This window comes from Oncorhynchus gorbuscha, linkage group LG16, assembly GCF_021184085.1.
Source record: "Oncorhynchus gorbuscha isolate QuinsamMale2020 ecotype Even-year linkage group LG16, OgorEven_v1.0, whole genome shotgun sequence".
In the NCBI taxonomy this organism is placed as follows: domain Eukaryota; kingdom Metazoa; phylum Chordata; class Actinopteri; order Salmoniformes; family Salmonidae; genus Oncorhynchus; species Oncorhynchus gorbuscha.
This window is the reverse complement of record NC_060188.1, coordinates 13116148-13135882: the sequence shown is the minus strand read 5'-3', so window position 1 is coordinate 13135882 and position 19735 is coordinate 13116148. Positions and strand designations below refer to the sequence as shown.

Sequence of the window (19735 nt, the reverse complement as noted above, 5' to 3'; positions counted from 1 at the left end):
CCTGAACTCTGCTCATGTAAGGCTGTCTACACAGGCAGCCCAATTCTGATATTTTTTTTCCACTAATTGGTCATTTGACAAATCACAGGTTCTTTTTCAGATCTGTCAACAAACAACTGAGTTACTGAATTGTTCTCTCTCTGTAAACAGCCTAAGTGTGTAGCGTGTGTGGGCATCAGGACAAGGATCTGAAGGCCTCACATTCCTCCAGATTGGAGAGAGATGGAAAGCACTCATGCATGTAACCTGCCAATACCCACCCACTGCTGGGGGATGTGTTTTAGGACTCAAATGTGGTGTTTAGTAGTAAATAGAGATAATGGAAGAGCCCTTGTTTAATTTTAGTGATGGAGAAAAGAGATGTCCAACTGATCACAGATTGGGTGCTTTCAGCTTAATCTAACTAAATGCAAGGTGAAAATAGGTCAATAGTATAATTCCTGTGAAAATGACAAATAGGGCGTTTAACCTTGCTCAGGAGCCCCCTCCCAGGCAAGCGGGCGACCCAGGGACCCCATCAAACATGAGACATTTTTTACGTCTTCTCATCAGGTGATTGACAGTGGAAAGGTGAAGTAATGGACATGTAAAAATAGATTTGGTAGATAATTTGTCATTGTTTTGAACTCCCCACATAATTGGAAGAGGAAGTGTAAACTCTAACACAGACTATTACCTAGAAAGGTCATTTAAACACTTTCACTAAGAACTGTTTAGCTGGTTAAACAAAGGTTTGCCATGTGTTGCCAAAAATGTATGTCCAAGTCCAGAAAGCTTTCCAGCAGCACTCGCTACACTGGAAACTTATACATGTGCTGTTTCAAAGCCTATGTCAGACACTGGTGTAAAATTGGCTTCAATGAGTGTAATTGGCTCTATTAAGACTTGATTAATAAAGTTGACATAATTATAAAGAAGATATTCTCCACTGTAGGTATGTAATTCAAAATGTTTATTCTGTTATTGATAGCGATATAAAAATCACGTTTTGCTTTGGGGGTTTTGTGGACCCCCGGGTTGAATAGCCCTGACATAAATTAATGTTTAAATGAGTAGATACATAAACAATGAAATGTCAAATAAAATACTACTAATAATCCATAATGACTTGAAATGTATGAAATAAACAAATTTGATGTGAATAATTATATGCATATTTTTCACAATACCATTTGTCTCGTGGCCATTTCCAGGGCACAATAGCTACATCTTGATCTGCATAAAATAATGTGAATAAGGTAGTGAATCTTACTTTGGCTTCCACACAGTGAGGTTTAAAGTGATACCTATAGTCACAGCTTTATACACAGACGCTGCCTTAAAGTGAGAGGAAGCTTGGATGGCAGAGGAACTCTTGCATAAAAATATATTTAGGGCTAGAATCAACCCAGAACGCGGAATATCCTCGTTATAGCGCAATTGACATTGAGAGGTCATTTCCAATTGAGCCGAGAAATACAGTGTGTACTGTGAATGCAGTCTCTGGGAATGCAGTGTGTACTGTGAATGCAGTCTCTGGGAATGCAGTCTCTGAGAATGCAGTGTGTACTGTGAATGCAGTCTCTGGGAATGCAGGGTGTACTGTGAATGCAGTCTCTGAGAATGCAGTGTGTACTGTGAATGCAGTCTCTGGGAATGCAGTGTTTACTGTGAATGCAGTCTCTGGGAATGCAGTGTTTACTGTGAATGCAGTCTCTGGGAATGCAGTGTTTACTGTGAATGCAGTCTCTGGGAATGCGGGAACATTGTCTTTAAATGCCAATCGTGTTATAACGCGGGTCTTCCACCCTCCGGATTGAATCTAGGCCTCAATGTCAATCTGAGTCAAACCTTCATTTCCAAATATTATACCAAAACAAGAGGGCAAATGTGGTGGTTTTATGACTAGGCAAAAGCCTTGATATGTAAAGCATTTTGTACATCAAACTAAATAGATATTTTTTCTGTATTTTTGGAAGTAACAATATAATTTTATATTTATATACATTTTAAATTGCTAGACACCATGGTGTCATACTTTGACCTACAGTCATGAATCTCATGATAACAATTTTATAGGATTATATCGACTAACACTTCTGGCAAAATTATGAAAATACATTGCCTAAAATGCAAAAGAGCGCCACCTCAGCCATGAAAGGCAGAACGGGGAACTGCACCTTATAACAGTAAGGACGATGATAGTAATGATAATAGTAACAATAATTCTCTTCATATCAATAGCAGTATTCCAGACCCATCTTAAGTTTAAAAAATTGTTGTAAGAACAATTGTAGTATTAAAACAGAACATATCTCTCCTCCCACTCATTTGGGCCTCAGTTTATGTTCTCATGCTTCTGTAGAAAGAGTTTTTGGAAGGAGTGGGGGGATTGGGTGGGAAAGAGGAAGATTTGGCAGTTTGTTTCTCTTTCCCTCCCCCCTCCTTTTCAGTCTCAATCCCTTGCACAGAGAACTTTAGAACGGTTGAAAAGCAGTTGCTTCGATGCTTCGAAAATCTTTCGTATAAATGGAGTCAATCTTCAATGAGATACTGTTTATGTCACGTATTCCCTCCATCTCCGAAATCACAGTCCCTTTTAGTATCAGATACATCTTGGATCCAAACAAATATATTTAAGGTGTCCCATTAATTCTAACACAAACACAGAGAGAGGGAGAATGTGTATATGTGTGTACATGAGCATTTGTAAGTGTGTATTTCTGTATGTGCCAGTATAGTGATCTGTGTATTGAGTGAGAGGGTGTACATGTCTGTGTGTTTATTTCTATGCTGTTGATCTGGGCACTTATTTTTGCTACAGATTTGTAATACAGTGACCAGTCTGTATATAATATGCCGTTATAAGACTTAAGATGATAAAGAAGCTATAGAGAAATAGAATGTGTTTACAGGTCCTTATTGAAGGGCCTTCAGTGAGCATGGAGCTGTCCCATTCGTGAGGTAAAAACATTCAACCAATCACACACAGTCATACTGACAGGTTTCCTCCAGTCACAGCCACTACAGTCAAGTGAGGATTTACCCATCAAGCTCTTTCCAACGGGACAAGTCATATTATTCAGTCCAACAGGTAGGGGCTCTGCTGATGACACACTGACCCCTACTAGAGGTACTCCACCTACGACATTACCCAAGACATGCATGTAGGCTGCCACCTTGTCTCATTCATGCCCATATTCTGAACTACAGAATATGGACATGAATATTCATCCCAATAACTCGCTCCAGCAATGACATTCACTCAGACAAAGAGCTCTTAACATTTCTATTCACTCACACAGGGTTTCATTGACTGTACTCCACTAACTGTAAGGGGAGTCTCAACTGAAACTGAACACATCTGAACAAACAGCCAGCTATGGAGCCAACAACAGTCAAGCTAGACGGCTACTGTACCTAACCCTTACCCTTGGGTAGAGAGGAGGAGCTACCTAATCCTTACCCTAGGGTAGAGAGGAGGAGCTACCTAATCCTTACCCTAGGGTAGAGAGGAGGAGCTACAGCACCTAGCCCTAGGATAGAGGGGAGGAGCTACCTAACCCTAATTCTTGGGTAGAGAGGAGGAGCTACCTAACCCTTGGGTAGAGAGGAGGAGCTACCTAACCCTTGGGTAGAGAGGAGGAGCTACCTAACCCTAGGGTAGAGAGGAGGAGCTACCTAATCCTAGGGTAGAGAGGAGGAGCTACCTAACCCTAGGGTAGAGAGGAGGAGCTACCTAACCCTAGGGTAGAGAGGAGGAGCTACCTAACCCTAGGGTAGAGAGGAGGACCTACCTAACCCTAGGGTAGAGAGGAGGAGCTACCTAACCCTAGGGTAGAGAGGAGGAGCTACCTAACCCTAGGGTAGAGAGGAGGAGCTACCTAACCCTAGGGTAGAGAGGAGGAGCTACAGCACCTTGCCCTAGGATAGAGAGGAGGAGCTACCTAACCCTAATTCTTGGGTAGAGAGGAGGAGCTACCTCACCCTAATCCTTGGGTAGAGAGGAGGAGCTACCTAACCCTTGGGTAGAGAGGAGGAGCTACCTAACCCTAGGGTAGAGAGGAGGAGCTACCTAATCCTAGGGTAGAGAGGAGGAGCTACCTAATCCTAGGGTAGAGAGGAGGAGCTACCTAACCCTAGGGTAGAGAGGAGGAGCTACCTAACCCTAGGGTAGAGAGGAGGAGCTACCTAACCCTAGGGTAGAGAGGAGGAGCTACCTAACCCTAGGGTAGAGAGGAGGAGCTACCTAACCCTTGGGTAGAGAGGAGGAACTACCTAACCCTAGGGTAGAGAGGAGGAGCTACCTAACCCTAGCCCTATGGTAGAGAGGAGGAGCTACCTAACCCTAGGGTAGAGAGGAGGAACTACCTAACCCTAGGGTAGAGAGGAGGAGCTACCTAATCCTAGGGTAGAGAGGAGGAGCTACCTAACCCTAGGGTAGAGAGGAGGAACTACCTAAACCTAGGGTAGAGAGGAGGAGCTACCTAACCCTAATTCTTGGGTAGAGAGGATGAGCTACCTCACCCTAATCCTTGGGTAGAGAGGAGGAGCTACCTAACCCTTGGGTAGAGAGGAGGAGCTACCTAACCCTAGGGTAGAGGGGAGGAGCTACCTAATCCTAGGGTAGAGAGGAGGAGCTACCTAATCCTAGGGTAGAGAGGAGGAGCTACCTAACCCTAGGGTAGAGAGGAGGAGCTACCTAACCCTAGGGTAGAGAGGAGGAGCTACCTAACCCTAGGGTAGAGAGGGGGAGCTACCTAAATCTTGGGTAGAGAGGAGGAACTACCTAACCCTAGGGTAGAGAGGAGGAGCTACCTAACCCTAGCCCTATGGTAGAGAGGAGGAGCTACCTAACCCTAGGGTAGAGAGGAGGAACTACCTAACCCTAGGGTAGAGAGGAGGAGCTACCTAATCCTAGGGTAGAGAGGAGGAGCTACCTAACCCTAGGGTAGAGAGGAGGAACTACCTAAACCTAGGGTAGAGAGGAGGAGCTACCGAACCCTAGGGTAGAGAGGAGGAGCTACCTAACCCTAGGGTAGAGAGGAGGAACTACCTAACCCTAGGGTAGAGAGGAGGAGCTACCTAACCCTAGGGTAGAGAGGAGGAGCTACCTAACCCTAGGGTAGAGAGGAGGAACTACCTAACCCTAGGGTAGAGAGGAGGAGCTACCTAATCCTAGGGTAGAGAGGAGGAACTACAGCTTCCCAGAGAAGACAGGTGGAGAAAGCTCTAACTAGTGTTAATAATGAGGACGATCCTCATTCTCTCTTTCCCCAACAACACTAAGAACTGCTCAGATGAAAAAGCTAAACAATTTGATTGTTTCAATATTTTGGGCAAAGTTTTGTCACTATTTTACTCATATTGTTATTTGTTGCCTCAATCTACATTCAGTCATTCCATCCTCATAGTGTTTGTGTGTGTTGACAATAGAGTCAGTGCTTGTGTGTGTTACTGTATTTGTGTGCATGTGAGTGTATCTGTGTGAGTCAGCTACCAGGCCCTGAGTACCAGGCATTGGTCAGCCCTTGTTCCGCCCTTGTTCCATCCCTCATTTCCCCTCTCTTTTCCTGATTGGTCCTCCCTCTGGGTGAAATCAGGTCCTCTGCTTTTGTTGTGTGAATCCATCATGGATAGCAGCAGTTGTGGCCTCTCTCTCTCCTGTTCCCTCACTGACTCCATCCCCCCTCCTTTCTCTTTCTGTTTGTCTTCTCAGCTCCGACTCCCATCATCCCTTCTTCCTCGTGGTGACAGAGCAGAAATGGGAAAAGGAGAGCTGGAGAGCCTTGGGAACGAATAGAGAGATTAAAGTCATGCTTTTTTGTTTGTTTGAGCCAGTAATGGACACTTTAAAAAGAGTAAGAGCTGCCCCAGTGCCATACTATCTGAATAACACATTCATTCATTTTGAGCCTGATTTCAATTCAAGAGACAGGAGAGAGACAGGAGAGAGAGGACAGAGACAAGAGTGACAGAGGAGATAGAGGACAGAGATAGGAGAGGGGGATAGGCAGAGGTTTACAACCTGGTATAGGATTTGTTTTATTTTTGTTTATTTTACAAGACAGGCCTATCTCTGTACTCTTATCCTCTCACCCATCCAACACTCTTCCCCTTACCTGTCAGTCACTCTCTTCAGAGCACGGTCGATGTTCATGCGGTGTCCGACACGCGTCACCCCCAGGTCCAGATAGTCCTCCTTGGTGAGAGAAGGCAGGTGAGTGCCGTCGATCTCGTTGTCCAGGAAATGCTCCCTGTGCTCGCCCAGGTTCAGGTATCCCAGCCAATCAGCCACGTCGTATTTGGTCCAATAAGGCAGTGGCTTGGAGGCAAAGGGCTTGGAGGGGGATGGAGGAGGGAGGTGGGGGTAGCTCAGGCAGGGGGGAGCAGGGAGAGGGTGCAGGGGAGGGGATGAGCTACCAGATAAAAAGTGTGTGGGGGAGAGGGAGCGAGACACCAACAGGGAGGCGTTTGGGGGAGGAGGGGCACCAGAGGGGGCGAAGAGAGGAGGGGAGGGGGAGAAGTAGGGGTCCCCCATGTGGTTAGCGGGTGAGGGCGGGGTCATAGAGCCGCGAAGCTCGTAGAGGCTGCTGTAGAGGGGTGTGGTGGGGAGGAGGGGGAGGGAGGAGGGGCGGGGGGACCCAGTTTGGGCCTCTCTGAGGGGAGATGAGGGGACTGGGGGCTCTCCTACGCTGCAGGTGGTGGGACTCTGCCTTCCTGGACTCTCTACTTGGAATGAACTGGAACTCCAGGGCTTTGGTGCGATACACAGGCCGGTGTTTAGGGGAGGTGGGATAAGGGGAGTAGGTGGGGGAGGACAGGGGGAGTGGGAGCGTGGAGGGGCTGTACGGCAGCCACAGGGGGCTGGGGGACGGGGGACGGTTCCAGTTGGGGTACTGAGAGGAAGGTGTGGGGGACAGGGACAGGGCGGGCTGGGAGTGGTGGATAGGGGAGGGGGACAGGGAACGAACTGAGGGGGGGCTCAGGGCCGAGGCGGAGTCTTCTGAAAACCTGGGGACAGAAAAGAAGGAATGACAATGACACATACGGTACATAGAGGGGCACTTCATAACCCGTTACCCAACCTCAACACCACTATTCATAACACATTACCCAACCTCACCACCACTATTCATAACACATTACCCAACCTCACCACCACTATTCATAACACATTACCCAACCTCACCACCACTATTCATAACACATTACCCAACCTCACCACCACTATTCACAACACATTACCCAACCTCACCACCACTATTCACAACACATTACCCAACCTCACCACCACTATTCATAACACATTACCCAACCTCACCACCACTATTCATAACACATTACCCAACCTCACCACCACTATTCATAACACATTACCCAACCTCACCACCACTATTCATAACACATTACCCAACCTCACCACCACTATTCATAACACATTACCCAACCTCACCACCACTATTCATACCAACCTCACCACCACTATTCATAACACATTACCCAACCTCACCACCACTATTCATACCAACCTCACCACCACTATTCATAACACATTACCCAACCTCACCACCACTATTCATAACACATTACCCAACCTCACCACCACTATTCATAACACATAACACATTACCCAACCTCACCACCACTATTCATAACACATTACCCAACCTCACCACCACTATTCATAACACATAACACATTACCCAACCTCACCACCACTATTCATAACACATTACCCAACCTCACCACCACTATTCATAACACATTACCCAACCTCACCACCACTATTCATAACACATTACCCAACCTCACCACCACTATTCATAACACATTACCCAACCTCACCACCACTATTCATAACACATTACCCAACCTCACCACCACTATTCATAACACATTACCCAACCTCACCACCACTATTCACAACACATTACCCAACCTCACCACCACTATTCATAACACATTACCCAACCTCACCACCACTATTCATAACACATTACCCAACCTCACCACCACTATTCATAACACATTACCCAACCTCACCACCACTATTCATAACACATTACCCAACCTCACCACCACTATTCACAACACATTACCCAACCTCACCACCACTATTCATAACACATTACCCAACCTCACCACCACTATTCATAACACATTACCCAACCTCACCACCACTATTCATAACACATTACCCAACCTCACCACCACTATTCATAACACATTACCCAACCTCACCACCACTATTCATAACACATTACCCAACCTCACCACCACTATTCATAACACATTACCCAACCTCACCACCACTATTCATAACACATTACCCAACCTCACCACCACTATTAATAACACATTACCCAACCTCACCACCACTATTCATACCAACCTCACCACCACTATTCATAACACATTACCCAACCTCACCACCACTATTCATACCAACCTCACCACCACTATTCACAACACATTACCCAACCTCACCACCACTATTCATAACACATTACCCAACCTCACCACCACTATTCATAACACATTACCCAACCTCACCACCACTATTCATAACACATTACCCAACCTCACCACCACTATTCATAACACATTACCCAACCTCACCACCACTATTCATAACACATTACCCAACCTCACCACCACTATTCATAACACATTACCCAACCTCACCACCACTATTCATAACACATTACCCAACCTCACCACCACTATTCATAACACATTACCCAACCTCACCACCACTATTAATAACACATTACCCAACCTCACCACCACTATTCATACCAACCTCACCACCACTATTCATAACACATTACCCAACCTCACCACCACTATTCATACCAACCTCACCACCACTATTCATAACACATTACCCAACCTCACCACCACTATTCATAACACATTACCCAACCTCACCACCACTATTCATAACACATAACACATTACCCAACCTCACCACCACTATTCATAACACATTACCCAACCTCACCACCACTATTCATAACACATTACCCAACCTCACCACCACTATTCATAACACATTACCCAACCTCACCACCACTATTCATAACACATTACCCAACCTCACCACCCTATTCATAATGCATTACCCAACCTCACCACCACTATTCATACCAACCTCACCACCACTATTCATAACACATAACACATTACCCAACCTCACCACCACTATTCATAACACATTACCCAACCTCACCACCACTATTCATAACACATTACCCAACCTCACCACCACTATTCATAACACATTACCCAACCTCACCACCACTATTCATAACACGTTACCCAACCTCACCACCACTATTCATAACACATTACCCAACCTCACCACCACTATTCATAACACATTACCCAACCTCACCACCACTATTCACTAGTAGCCTACACCTGAAGACGGATATTGTTAGATTGAGGCTATCAATATGAGGCTCAGGATGTTAACAGCAGCTAATTGCTATTAAAGTTGTGCTGAGTAGACAGGAACGTGCTTCTCTTTTCTCTGGCTGTTGAAACACAGGCAGTAAATTGAAGAAAGGGGACATGTTTTATGTCCAGTCAAACAGACAGTGTGTGAGAAAGGAGGAGTGTAATTACCTGTTTCTGGTGGAGGAGAGACATAAAGCAGACGGAGACAAAAGCATGGGACATAATGGGGAAGAATTTACATAGTAAAACACTCACTCACCCACCCACCCACCCATTCCCACAAAATACACAAGTACCGCCAGGACAAGAGATCGCTGTGTGATTGATGTTTACAACACAGGAGGTTGGTGGGACCTTAATTGGGGAGGAAGGGCTCGTGGTAGTGGCAGGAGCGGAATCAGTGGGATGGTATCAAACACATCAAACACATGGTTTGACTCCATTTCAGACATTATTATGAGCCATCCTCCCCTCAGCAGCCTCCACTGATGTACAAGTAAAACATGCCGGCCTTTGTACTGAAATCTATGGTCTACTGAAGATAATATAACTGTAGTCATTTTACCTGTATCAACACACACAACCTCACCAAATATCCTCTAACATATCATAGCGAGTACCTGTGTCTACTTAGTGATCTCTGGCTCCCTCTCTGCTGCAGTTTGTTGCTGAGCTCATTGATGATGCTGGCCTTCATGCTGGATATGGGGGGGTACAGCCTCCGACCCTCCAGGTAGGTCCCCTGGTCCCCTACTAACTGACCCTCTGACCCCCACAGAGGCTTCATTTCAGGGGTCCGGGGCCGGTCAAAGTAGGGTGACGTGGGACGCCCCAAATTCTGTGTCATCCCATAACCCTCCCGTCCTCCATCGTCCTCCTCCTCTCCTTCCTCGCCCTCCTCCTCCTCTTCCTCATCCTCCCTCCGTCTGTGTGACTGGAAGGAGGGCGGGGCGGTACCGGTCTCTCTGCGTAGTTCGGCCGCACGCCCCCCCTCCCTGAACCTGCCTGATTTGGGGTAGGTTGAGCCGGCGGCTGTGGCGTTGTGCATGTCAAACGTCTGTCCGTCCAGGTAGCTCATGTACGACTCCAGGAGGTCTGCTCCTCCCGCCCTGTCTCCCTCCCCTCCTCCTCCTCCCTCCCCTCCTCCTCCTCCCTCCCTCCCTCTCTCCAGCCTCTCTTCCAGCCTCTCTCTGGCTCCTCCGCTCATGGCCAGGATGTTGTCCAGGTGGTGGTCACTGCTGCTGCGGCTGTCCAGCTCCTCTATCCCAGAGTCCACCACCGTCTCCTGGGACTCCCCTGCCTTGGCTGTGGGGTGAGGGTGGTGCTCCCCTATCCTGCGGCCGGCCGCTGTAGAACCAGAGGAGGCTGGGTGTGTCCTGTCCTGGTGGGGCTGGACTGAGGTCCTCGTGGTGGTGACAGCGGTGGTGGTTGTGGTGGTGGTGGTACAGGGAGCAGTGGAGGTCAGGGCTGCAGAGCCCCGGAAGGGGCCAGAGGAGGCTGCGGTGGAGGAGATGGGAGGGGGACCACGGTAGGATGGGGAACCTGCAATGGAGTGGGGAGGAGGGGTGGGGGACGAGCTCCTATGGATGGTGGAGGGGCGACCCTGGGTGGGGGAGGAGCGACCCTGGGTGGGGGAGAAGTGACCCTGCGTGGGGAGAAGCGACCTTTGGGAGGAGGAGTGGGGGAGGAACGCCCATGGGAAGGAGAGGAGCGCCCGGTGTGCGTGCTGTTGTAGAGGTGGTGAGAGTGGGTCATGGCAAGGGAGGGTCTGTGAAAGGAGCTTGGTGGGGGTGGGGGGAGACAGAGGGAGGAGGCGGGGGTCCTGTGGGCTGGAGGCCGGAGGGTGAGGGTGGAGGAAGGGGGTTGGGTGATGTCTGAGTGGGGGAGTTTCCTGACTGGGTCAGGTTGGCCACCTCACTGTCATAGGAGGTAAGGCTGGAGGTGGTAGAGTCCCCCGCCTGTGGGGAGGGTAGGGGGTGTGGGCCGGGAACCCACTGATAAACATGTCTTTTGGAGGGGGTGGTGGGGGAGGAGGGGGAGGTGGTGGGGGCTGCTGCTGGCGGGAGGCCAGGTTGTTGATAATGGCACGGTGTGTGTAACCTGACATTCCACCCCGGTCAAAGCTGTTGGCAAACTCCAGCGGAGGGGGCAGTGGGTCCGCAAACACAAACTCATCATCCACATCCACAGAGGGGGCAGGGGGCGGCAGAACCATGAGGCCACTGCCCCCGGAACCCCCTCCCCCCTGTGGGTGAGACAGGGCGGCTGTAGCGGGGGGAGATGGAGGGGTGAGAGACAGGATGTAGCCTGCCTCACTCTCCATCCTCAGAAACGAGGTCTGGCGAGGCTGCTGGGACGACAGCTGATGGGGCTGCTGGGTAGGTGCTGTCTGCTGCCTCATGTACCCCTCTCTGTCCCGCTCTCTTTCTCTCGACCTCTCCCTCTCTCTCGACCTCTCCCTCTCTCTCGACCTCTCCCTCTGTCTTTCCTCCCTGTAGGAGGGTTGGTAGTGCTGGGACTGGTAGTGATGCGTATGGACTGTTTTTTCCTCAGAGAAGCGCACCCTCAGCCCCTCTCTGGCCCCGCCACCCTCCCGCTCCCCTCCTCCCCCCTCCTCGCCCCAGCCTGCACCCCTGAGGATCCTGGGGGAGGGGGGTTGGCTGGTGGAGGTGGTGGCGGCTAGGGAGGAGGAGGTGACCAGGTAGGAGGAGCTGGAGGAATGGGTGGCTGAGGAAGCCGGTGTGGGGGAGGTGGCCTGGGAAGGGAATGTCACCACACTGGACATCTGTCTTACAAACTGGTGCTCGGTCCCTCTCTCCCTCCTCATCCTGCCGTCGTCCTTCAGGGCCCGCTCCCTGGCAGCCAGGGCCAGACCCAGGGGGGACGAGGGGTCCAGGACCTTTCCTGTCAGGGGGTGGATGAAGGTGGTGCCAGAGGGGACCTGCTGCCGGCTTGACGCCCCGTAGAAGTCAGCCGGAACAGACTTGGGCTGGTAGTCTGGAGCCGGGGAGGAGTACTCTGGCAGGCCGAAGGCAGGGGGCATGCTGCGGGTGTGGTGGATGAAGGTGTCCCCAGAAAACATGCCCTCGTCGATGGACTTGGAGGGCCGGAGGCGTGGGGAGGGGCCACCGGACTGGGGGCTGAACTGCTGCTGCTGAGAGGTCTGTGTCCTGCCTGCCCCCCCCTCCTCCTCCTCCTCCCCCTTCCCCTGGCCCCACCTCCTCCTCGGCAGACATGAAAATGGAGGCGCTCTTCCTGCGGGCCTCATGGAAGCGTTCCCTGTCCCGGCGGGCTGCGCCCACAATGGCCGCCCCAAACTGGCTGGTGAAATCACTATCCTGGCCTCGGAAGGAGGGTGGTGGAGGGGCCGGGATGGAGGGAGGAGCAGGGGGTTGCGGGGCTGGGGTGGAAGGGGGTCCGTGGGGGGGTTGGGTTCTGTCGGTCTCCCCTGGGGTGGTGGGCTCAGCCTCCACACTGCTGCCCTGGCTGCTGCGGCCACTGCCACTGCTGATGGAGGGGGCCTTGACTATGATGGTGGGGATGGGGATGGAGCTCTTCTCCACTGGGGCCTTGCCCCCCAGCGTGCCCTGGCCAGCCCGCAGGTCCTCCACCTTGGACTGCTTTACCAGAGGGCCCTTCCCTCTCCGCGCACCCCCTCCTTTAGATACTCCCTCTCCAGCCCCCCCCAGCCGCACTGCGGTCTGCCCTCTGCGGCTGGCTCTGGGTGGTCTGCTGCTGCTGGGGCATCACTGTGGCACTGCCTGAAGGTGGGGCGGCGTTACTGTAGCCCCTCCTTAGACCTGCAGCCTTGCCCCCCCCCACTCCTCCTCCCCTCCGGATCCAACAGGCTCCCTGGGTAGCCCCCTTTCCTAGAGGCAGTCCTGCTCTGAGCGGCGCGGGCGGGGCATTAGAGTACTGGTGCGTGTGGTCCACCCCTCCTCCTCCAGCGCCGGTACTGGGCCCCCCTGCCCTTTCGCGGCCCCCTTGGGTGAAGTGCACAGACTGAGAGTAGAGCTGGTAGTGGGCTGCTGTGGAGGTGGACTGGGACACGGCCACAGAGGGCTGCTGGGAAGACTTGCCCCCTCTCCAGCCCAACGGTGGGGCGGAGGAGAAGGGGGGGTCTGGTGGGGCGGTGGTGGGGGGCGGGGGGATGTCATCTGGGCCGGGAACCGAGAGACTTCGGGCAAGCTTCATGGCCGGAGGATTGAGATGGGACTTCTCCTCTTCAGTCACCCCTGCAGTTCACCACAGACAGAGATACAAGAGAGGGATGAAAAGGACTGATGAGAGAGACTGGGGTATAATGATGGAGGATAGACACAGAGCAGAGTGATCAGATGGGTGAGAGACTGGGGTATAGGGATGGAGGATAGACACAGAGCAGAGTGATCAGATGGGTGAGAGACTGGGGTATAGGGATGGAGGATAGACACAGAGCAGAGTGATCAGATGGGTGAGAGACTGAGGTATAGGGATGAAGGATAGACACAGAGCAGAGTGATCAGATGGGAGAGAGACTGGGTAGAGGGATGGTACAGAGAAAATACTTCTGAACAAAAGAACAGATGATTAATGTGGGAGGCTGTCTGTCTGTCTCTGTAACTGCCTGTCTGTCTAATTGTCAGGTGGTCCTCTCACTCATGTGTAAGTCTCTGTCTAATTGTCAGGCGGTCCCCTCATTCATCTGTAAGTCTGTCTGTCTAATTGTCAGGCGGTCCCCTCATTCATCTGTAAGTCTGTCTGTCTAATTGTCAGGCGGTCCTCTCATACATCTGTAAGTCTGTCTGTCTAATTGTCAGGCGGTCCCCTCATTCATCTGTAAGTCTGTCTGTCTAATTGTCAGGCGGTCCTCTCATACATCTGAAAGTCTGTCTGTCTAATTGTCAGGCGGTCCCCTCATTCATCTGTAAGTCTGTCTGTCTAATTGTCAGGCGGTCCCCTCATTCATCTGTAAGTCTGTCTGTCTAATTGTCAGGCGGTCCCCTCATTCATCTGTAAGTCTGTCTGTCTAATTGTCAGGCGGTCCTCTCATACATCTGTAAGTCTGTCTGTCTAATTGTCAGGCGGTCCCCTCATTCATCTGTAAGTCTGTCTGTCTAATTGTCAGGCGGTCCCCTCATTCATCTGTAAGTCTGTCTGTCTAATTGTCAGGCGGTCCCCTCATTCATCTGTAAGTCTGTCTGTCTAATTGTCAGGCGGTCCCCTCATTCATCTGTAAGTCTGTCTGTCTAATTGTCAGGCGGTCCCCTCATTCATCTGTAAGTCTGTCTGTCTAATTGTCAGGCGGTCCCCTCATTCATCTGTAAGTCTGTCTGTCTAATTGTCAGGCGGTCCCCTCATTCATCTGTAAGTCTGTCTGTCTAATTGTCAGGCGGTCCTCTCATTCATCTGTAAGTCTGTCTGTCTAATTGTCAGGCGGTCCTCTCATACATCTGTAAGTCTGTCTGTCAGGCGGTCCCCTCATTCATCTGTAAGTCTGTCTGTCTAATTGTCAGGCGGTCCCCTCATTCATCTGTAAGTCTGTCTGTCAGGCGGTCCCCTCATTCATCTGTAAGTCTGTCTGTCTAATTGTCAGGCGGTCCCCTCATTCATCTGTAAGTCTGTCTGTCAGGCGGTCCCCTCATTCATCTGTAAGTCTGTCTGTCTAATTGTCAGGCGGTCCCCTCATTCATCTGTAAGTCTGTCTGTCTAATTGTCAGGCGGTCCTCTCATTCATCTGTAAGTCTGTCTGTCTAATTGTCAGGCGGTCCTCTCATTCATCTGTAAGTCTGTCTGTCAGGCGGTCCTCTCATTCATCTGTAAGTCTGTCTGTCAGGCGGTCCCCTCATTCATCTGTAAGTCTGTCTGTCTAATTGTCAGGCGGTCCTCTCATTCATCTGTAAGTCTGTCTGTCTAATTGTCAGGCGGTCCTCTCATTCATCTGTAAGTCTGTCTGTCTAATTGTCAGGCGGTCCTCTCATACATCTGTAAGTCTGTCTGTCTAATTGTCAGGCGGTCCTCTCATTCATCTGTAAGTCTGTCTGTCTAATTGTCAGGCGGTCCTCTCATTCATCTGTAAGTCTGTCTGTCTAATTGTCAGGCGGTCCTCTCATTCATCTGTAAGTCTGTCTGTCTAATTGTCAGGCGGTCCCCTCATTCATCTGTATGTCTGTCTGTCTCATTGTCAGGCGGTCCTCTCATTCATCTGTAAGTCTGTCTGTCTAATTGTCAGGCGGTCCCCTCATTCATCTGTAAGTCTGTCTGTCTAATTGTCAGGCGGTCCCCTCATTCATCTGTAAGTCTGTCTGTCAGGCGGTCCTCTCATTCATCTGTAAGTCTGTCTGTCTAATTGTCAGGCGGTCCTCTCATTCATCTGTAAGTCTGTCTGTCTAATTGTCAGGCGGTCCTCTCATTCATCTGTAAGTCTGTCTGTCTAATTGTCAGGCGGTCCCCTCATTCATCTGTAAGTCTGTCTGTCAGGCGGTCCCCTCATTCATCTGTAAGTCTGTCTGTCAGGCGGTCCCCTCATTCATCTGTAAGTCTGTCTGTCAGGCGGTCCCTCATTCATCTGTAAGTCTGTCTGTCTAATTGTCAGGCGGTCCTCTCATTCATCTGTAAGTCTGTCTGTCTAATTGTCAGGCGGTCCCCTCATTTATCTGTAAGTCTGTCTGTCAGGCGGTCCTCTCATTCATCTGTAAGTCTGTCTGTCAGGCGGTCCTCTCATTCATCTGTAAGTCTGTCTGTCAGGCGGTCCTCTCATTCATCTGTAAGCCTGTCTGTCTAATTGTCAGGCGGTCCCCTCATTCATCTGTAAGTCTGTCTGTCTAATTGTCAGGCGGTCCTCTCATTCATCTGTAAGTCTGTCTGTCAGGCGGTCCTCTCATTCATCTGTAAGTCTGTCTGTCTAATTGTCAGGCGGTCCTCTCATTCATCTGTAAGTCTGTCTGTCTCATTGTCAGGCGGTCCTCTCATACATCTGTAAGCCTGTCTGTCAGGCGGTCCCCTCATTCATCTGTAAGTCTGTCTGTCTAATTGTCAGGCGGTCCCCTCATTCATCTGTAAGTCTGTCTGTCAGGCGGTCCCCTCATTCATCTGTAAGTCTGTCTGTCTAATTGTCAGGCGGTCCCCTCATTCATCTGTAAGTCTGTCTGTCAGGCGGTCCCCTCATTCATCTGTAAGTCTGTCTGTCTAATTGTCAGGCGGTCCCCTCATTCATCTGTAAGTCTGTCTGTCTAATTGTCAGGCGGTCCTCTCATTCATCTGTAAGTCTGTCTGTCTAATTGTCAGGCGGTCCTCTCATTCATCTGTAAGTCTGTCTGTCAGGCGGTCCTCTCATTCATCTGTAAGTCTGTCTGTCAGGCGGTCCCCTCATTCATCTGTAAGTCTGTCTGTCTAATTGTCAGGCGGTCCCCTCATTCATCTGTAAGTCTGTCTGTCTAATTGTCAGGCGGTCCTCTCATTCATCTGTAAGTCTGTCTGTCTAATTGTCAGGCGGTCCCCTCATTCATCTGTAAGTCTGTCTGTCTAATTGTCAGGCGGTCCTCTCATTCATCTGTAAGTCTGTCTGTCTAATTGTCAGGCGGTCCTCTCATTCATCTGTAAGTCTGTCTGTCTAATTGTCAGGCGGTCCTCTCATACATCTGTAAGTCTGTCTGTCTAATTGTCAGGCGGTCCTCTCATTCATCTGTAAGTCTGTCTGTCTAATTGTCAGGCGGTCCTCTCATTCATCTGTAAGTCTGTCTGTCTAATTGTCAGGCGGTCCTCTCATTCATCTGTAAGTCTGTCTGTCTAATTGTCAGGCGGTCCCCTCATTCATCTGTATGTCTGTCTGTCTCATTGTCAGGCGGTCCTCTCATTCATCTGTAAGTCTGTCTGTCTAATTGTCAGGCGGTCCCCTCATTCATCTGTAAGTCTGTCTGTCTAATTGTCAGGCGGTCCCCTCATTCATCTGTAAGTCTGTCTGTCAGGCGGTCCTCTCATTCATCTGTAAGTCTGTCTGTCTAATTGTCAGGCGGTCCTCTCATTCATCTGTAAGTCTGTCTGTCTAATTGTCAGGCGGTCCTCTCATTCATCTGTAAGTCTGTCTGTCTAATTGTCAGGCGGTCCCCTCATTCATCTGTAAGTCTGTCTGTCAGGCGGTCCCCTCATTCATCTGTAAGTCTGTCTGTCAGGCGGTCCCCTCATTCATCTGTAAGTCTGTCTGTCAGGCGGTCCCCTCATTCATCTGTAAGTCTGTCTGTCTAATTGTCAGGCGGTCCTCTCATTCATCTGTAAGTCTGTCTGTCTAATTGTCAGGCGGTCCCCTCATTTATCTGTAAGTCTGTCTGTCAGGCGGTCCTCTCATTCATCTGTAAGTCTGTCTGTCAGGCGGTCCTCTCATTCATCTGTAAGTCTGTCTGTCAGGCGGTCCTCTCATTCATCTGTAAGCCTGTCTGTCTAATTGTCAGGCGGTCCCCTCATTCATCTGTAAGTCTGTCTGTCTAATTGTCAGGCGGTCCTCTCATTCATCTGTAAGTCTGTCTGTCAGGCGGTCCTCTCATTCATCTGTAAGTCTGTCTGTCTAATTGTCAGGCGGTCCTCTCATTCATCTGTAAGTCTGTCTGTCTCATTGTCAGGCGGTCCTCTCATACATCTGTAAGCCTGTCTGTCCTCTAGCAGAGATGATGACCAACAATATCATTCTGTATATACTGGTAAAAGTACAGCAACTGTCATTTGCCAACAGGGTGAGATGGTATACTGCCTTTAACTTGACGAGTCACAGGAGAAGTCCATCGTCTTTAGCTGTGTCACATTCAACCACAGTTCCAGCTTCTGTGATGAACAGCTCCTACAAACAGTGTATCAGCCTACAAGCATTTTAGTACAGTACAACACATATAAACTGCTATTCTCCACAGCAGAAGCATACTACAGCATGAACCAGGACAGAGACAGAACAGGCAGACTAGAAGCACATGGTATGCTACAGCTGCAGACAGTGTTACAGCACAGGCCTTTAAGAGTCTAGAGGACAGACAGACGGACAGGCCGGCCAGAGTGCCTGCCAGACAGACAGCCTCACCGATGGATTTCTGTCGCAGCATACCGTGTGGAGGGGCGTGGCCTGATGTGAACTGGGCGCGGTCATAGCCCAGCCCGGTCATCCCCATTTCTGATTGGTGGTAATTTGGCTGCACAGCAAGAGAGGGAAGAGGGAGCAGAGGACAATGTTCAGAAAGGACAGAACTTATATAACAGAATAAACTTTGCAGACTGTGGTACTGTAAGTGAATAAAATAGATTCACTATTCATGAAAGAGTTACTTGTAAAATAGTTCATATCTAGTAGTATAGTAGCTTAGGCAGTCAAATCAATCTTATTTGTATGGGTGTTGCATCAAGCTAACCCACTGAATGACATTGTGTAGCATCTCCTAAAGTTGTGGGTGTTACCAAAGGAACACTACAGGACAAACTGCCAGCACACACACGCACGCCAGCACACACGCAATGCCGACACACACCTCATCGGCGTAAAAGGAGCCCCGGCTCCTGTCTCTCCTTGCCCCCTGACCCCGCGTCCCTTGCCCCTCATTGGTGCTGATTGTCTGCTGAGCTGCTGCCAGGATCTCATCGAGCTTATCTGAGAGACAGTGAGAAAGAGAGAGAGATGGAAAGAGATGGAGAGAGACGGAGACGGAGAGTGAGATGGAGAGAGAGAGAGACGGAGAGAGAGAGAGACGGAGAGAGAGAGAGACGGAGAGAGAGAGAGACGGAGAGAGAGAGAGACAGAGAGAGAGAGAGAGACGGAGAGTGAGAGAGACAGAGAGAGAGAGAGCGAGAGAGACGGAGAGAGAGAGAGAGATGGAGACAGAGAGATGGAAAGAGAGAGAGACAGAGAGCGAGAAACGGAGAGAGAGACGGAGAGAGAGACGGACCGATGGAGAGAGAGACAGAGGAAGAGAGACGGACAGACACAGAGCGAGAGAGACAGAGAGAGAAAGAGACAGAGGAAGAGAGACGGACAGACACAGAGAGAGAGAGAGAGGGGGGGGGAGAGACAGATGAAGAGAAAGAGAGAGAGACAGACGGAGAGAGAGAAACAGACGGAGAGAGAGAGAGAGACGGAGAGAGACAGACGGAGAGAGAGAGAGACAGAGAGAGAGACGGAGAGTGAGAGAGAGAGAGAAAGACGCAAAAGACATACGGAGAAAGACAGAGAGAGACAGACGGAGAAAGACAGACGGAGAAAGACAGACGGAGAGAGACAGACGGATAGAGACAGACGGAGAGAGACAGACGGAGAGAGAGAGAGAGAGAGATGGAGAAA

General features: G+C 50.0%; 1 protein-coding gene across 1 annotated transcript in view; it reads right to left on the bottom strand.

The window, feature by feature from the left end:
* Positions 1–6097: 6097 nt before the first annotated feature.
* The window catches only part of LOC123998995 (SH3 and multiple ankyrin repeat domains protein 1-like), an 87594-nt gene continuing 73956 nt past the window's right edge, over positions 6098–19735 (bottom strand). The window contains exons 22-29 of the mRNA XM_046304299.1: positions 18930–19048; positions 18488–18596; positions 13322–13679; positions 12619–13179; positions 11363–12584; positions 10617–11089; positions 6724–6993; positions 6098–6638 (exon numbers count right to left, since the gene is read on the bottom strand). Coding sequence (XP_046160255.1) covers positions 6098–6638; positions 6724–6993; positions 10617–11089; positions 11363–12584; positions 12619–13179; positions 13322–13679; positions 18488–18596; positions 18930–19048 — 3653 coding nt within the window. The remainder of the gene's footprint in view (positions 6639–6723; positions 6994–10616; positions 11090–11362; positions 12585–12618; positions 13180–13321; positions 13680–18487; positions 18597–18929; positions 19049–19735) is intronic.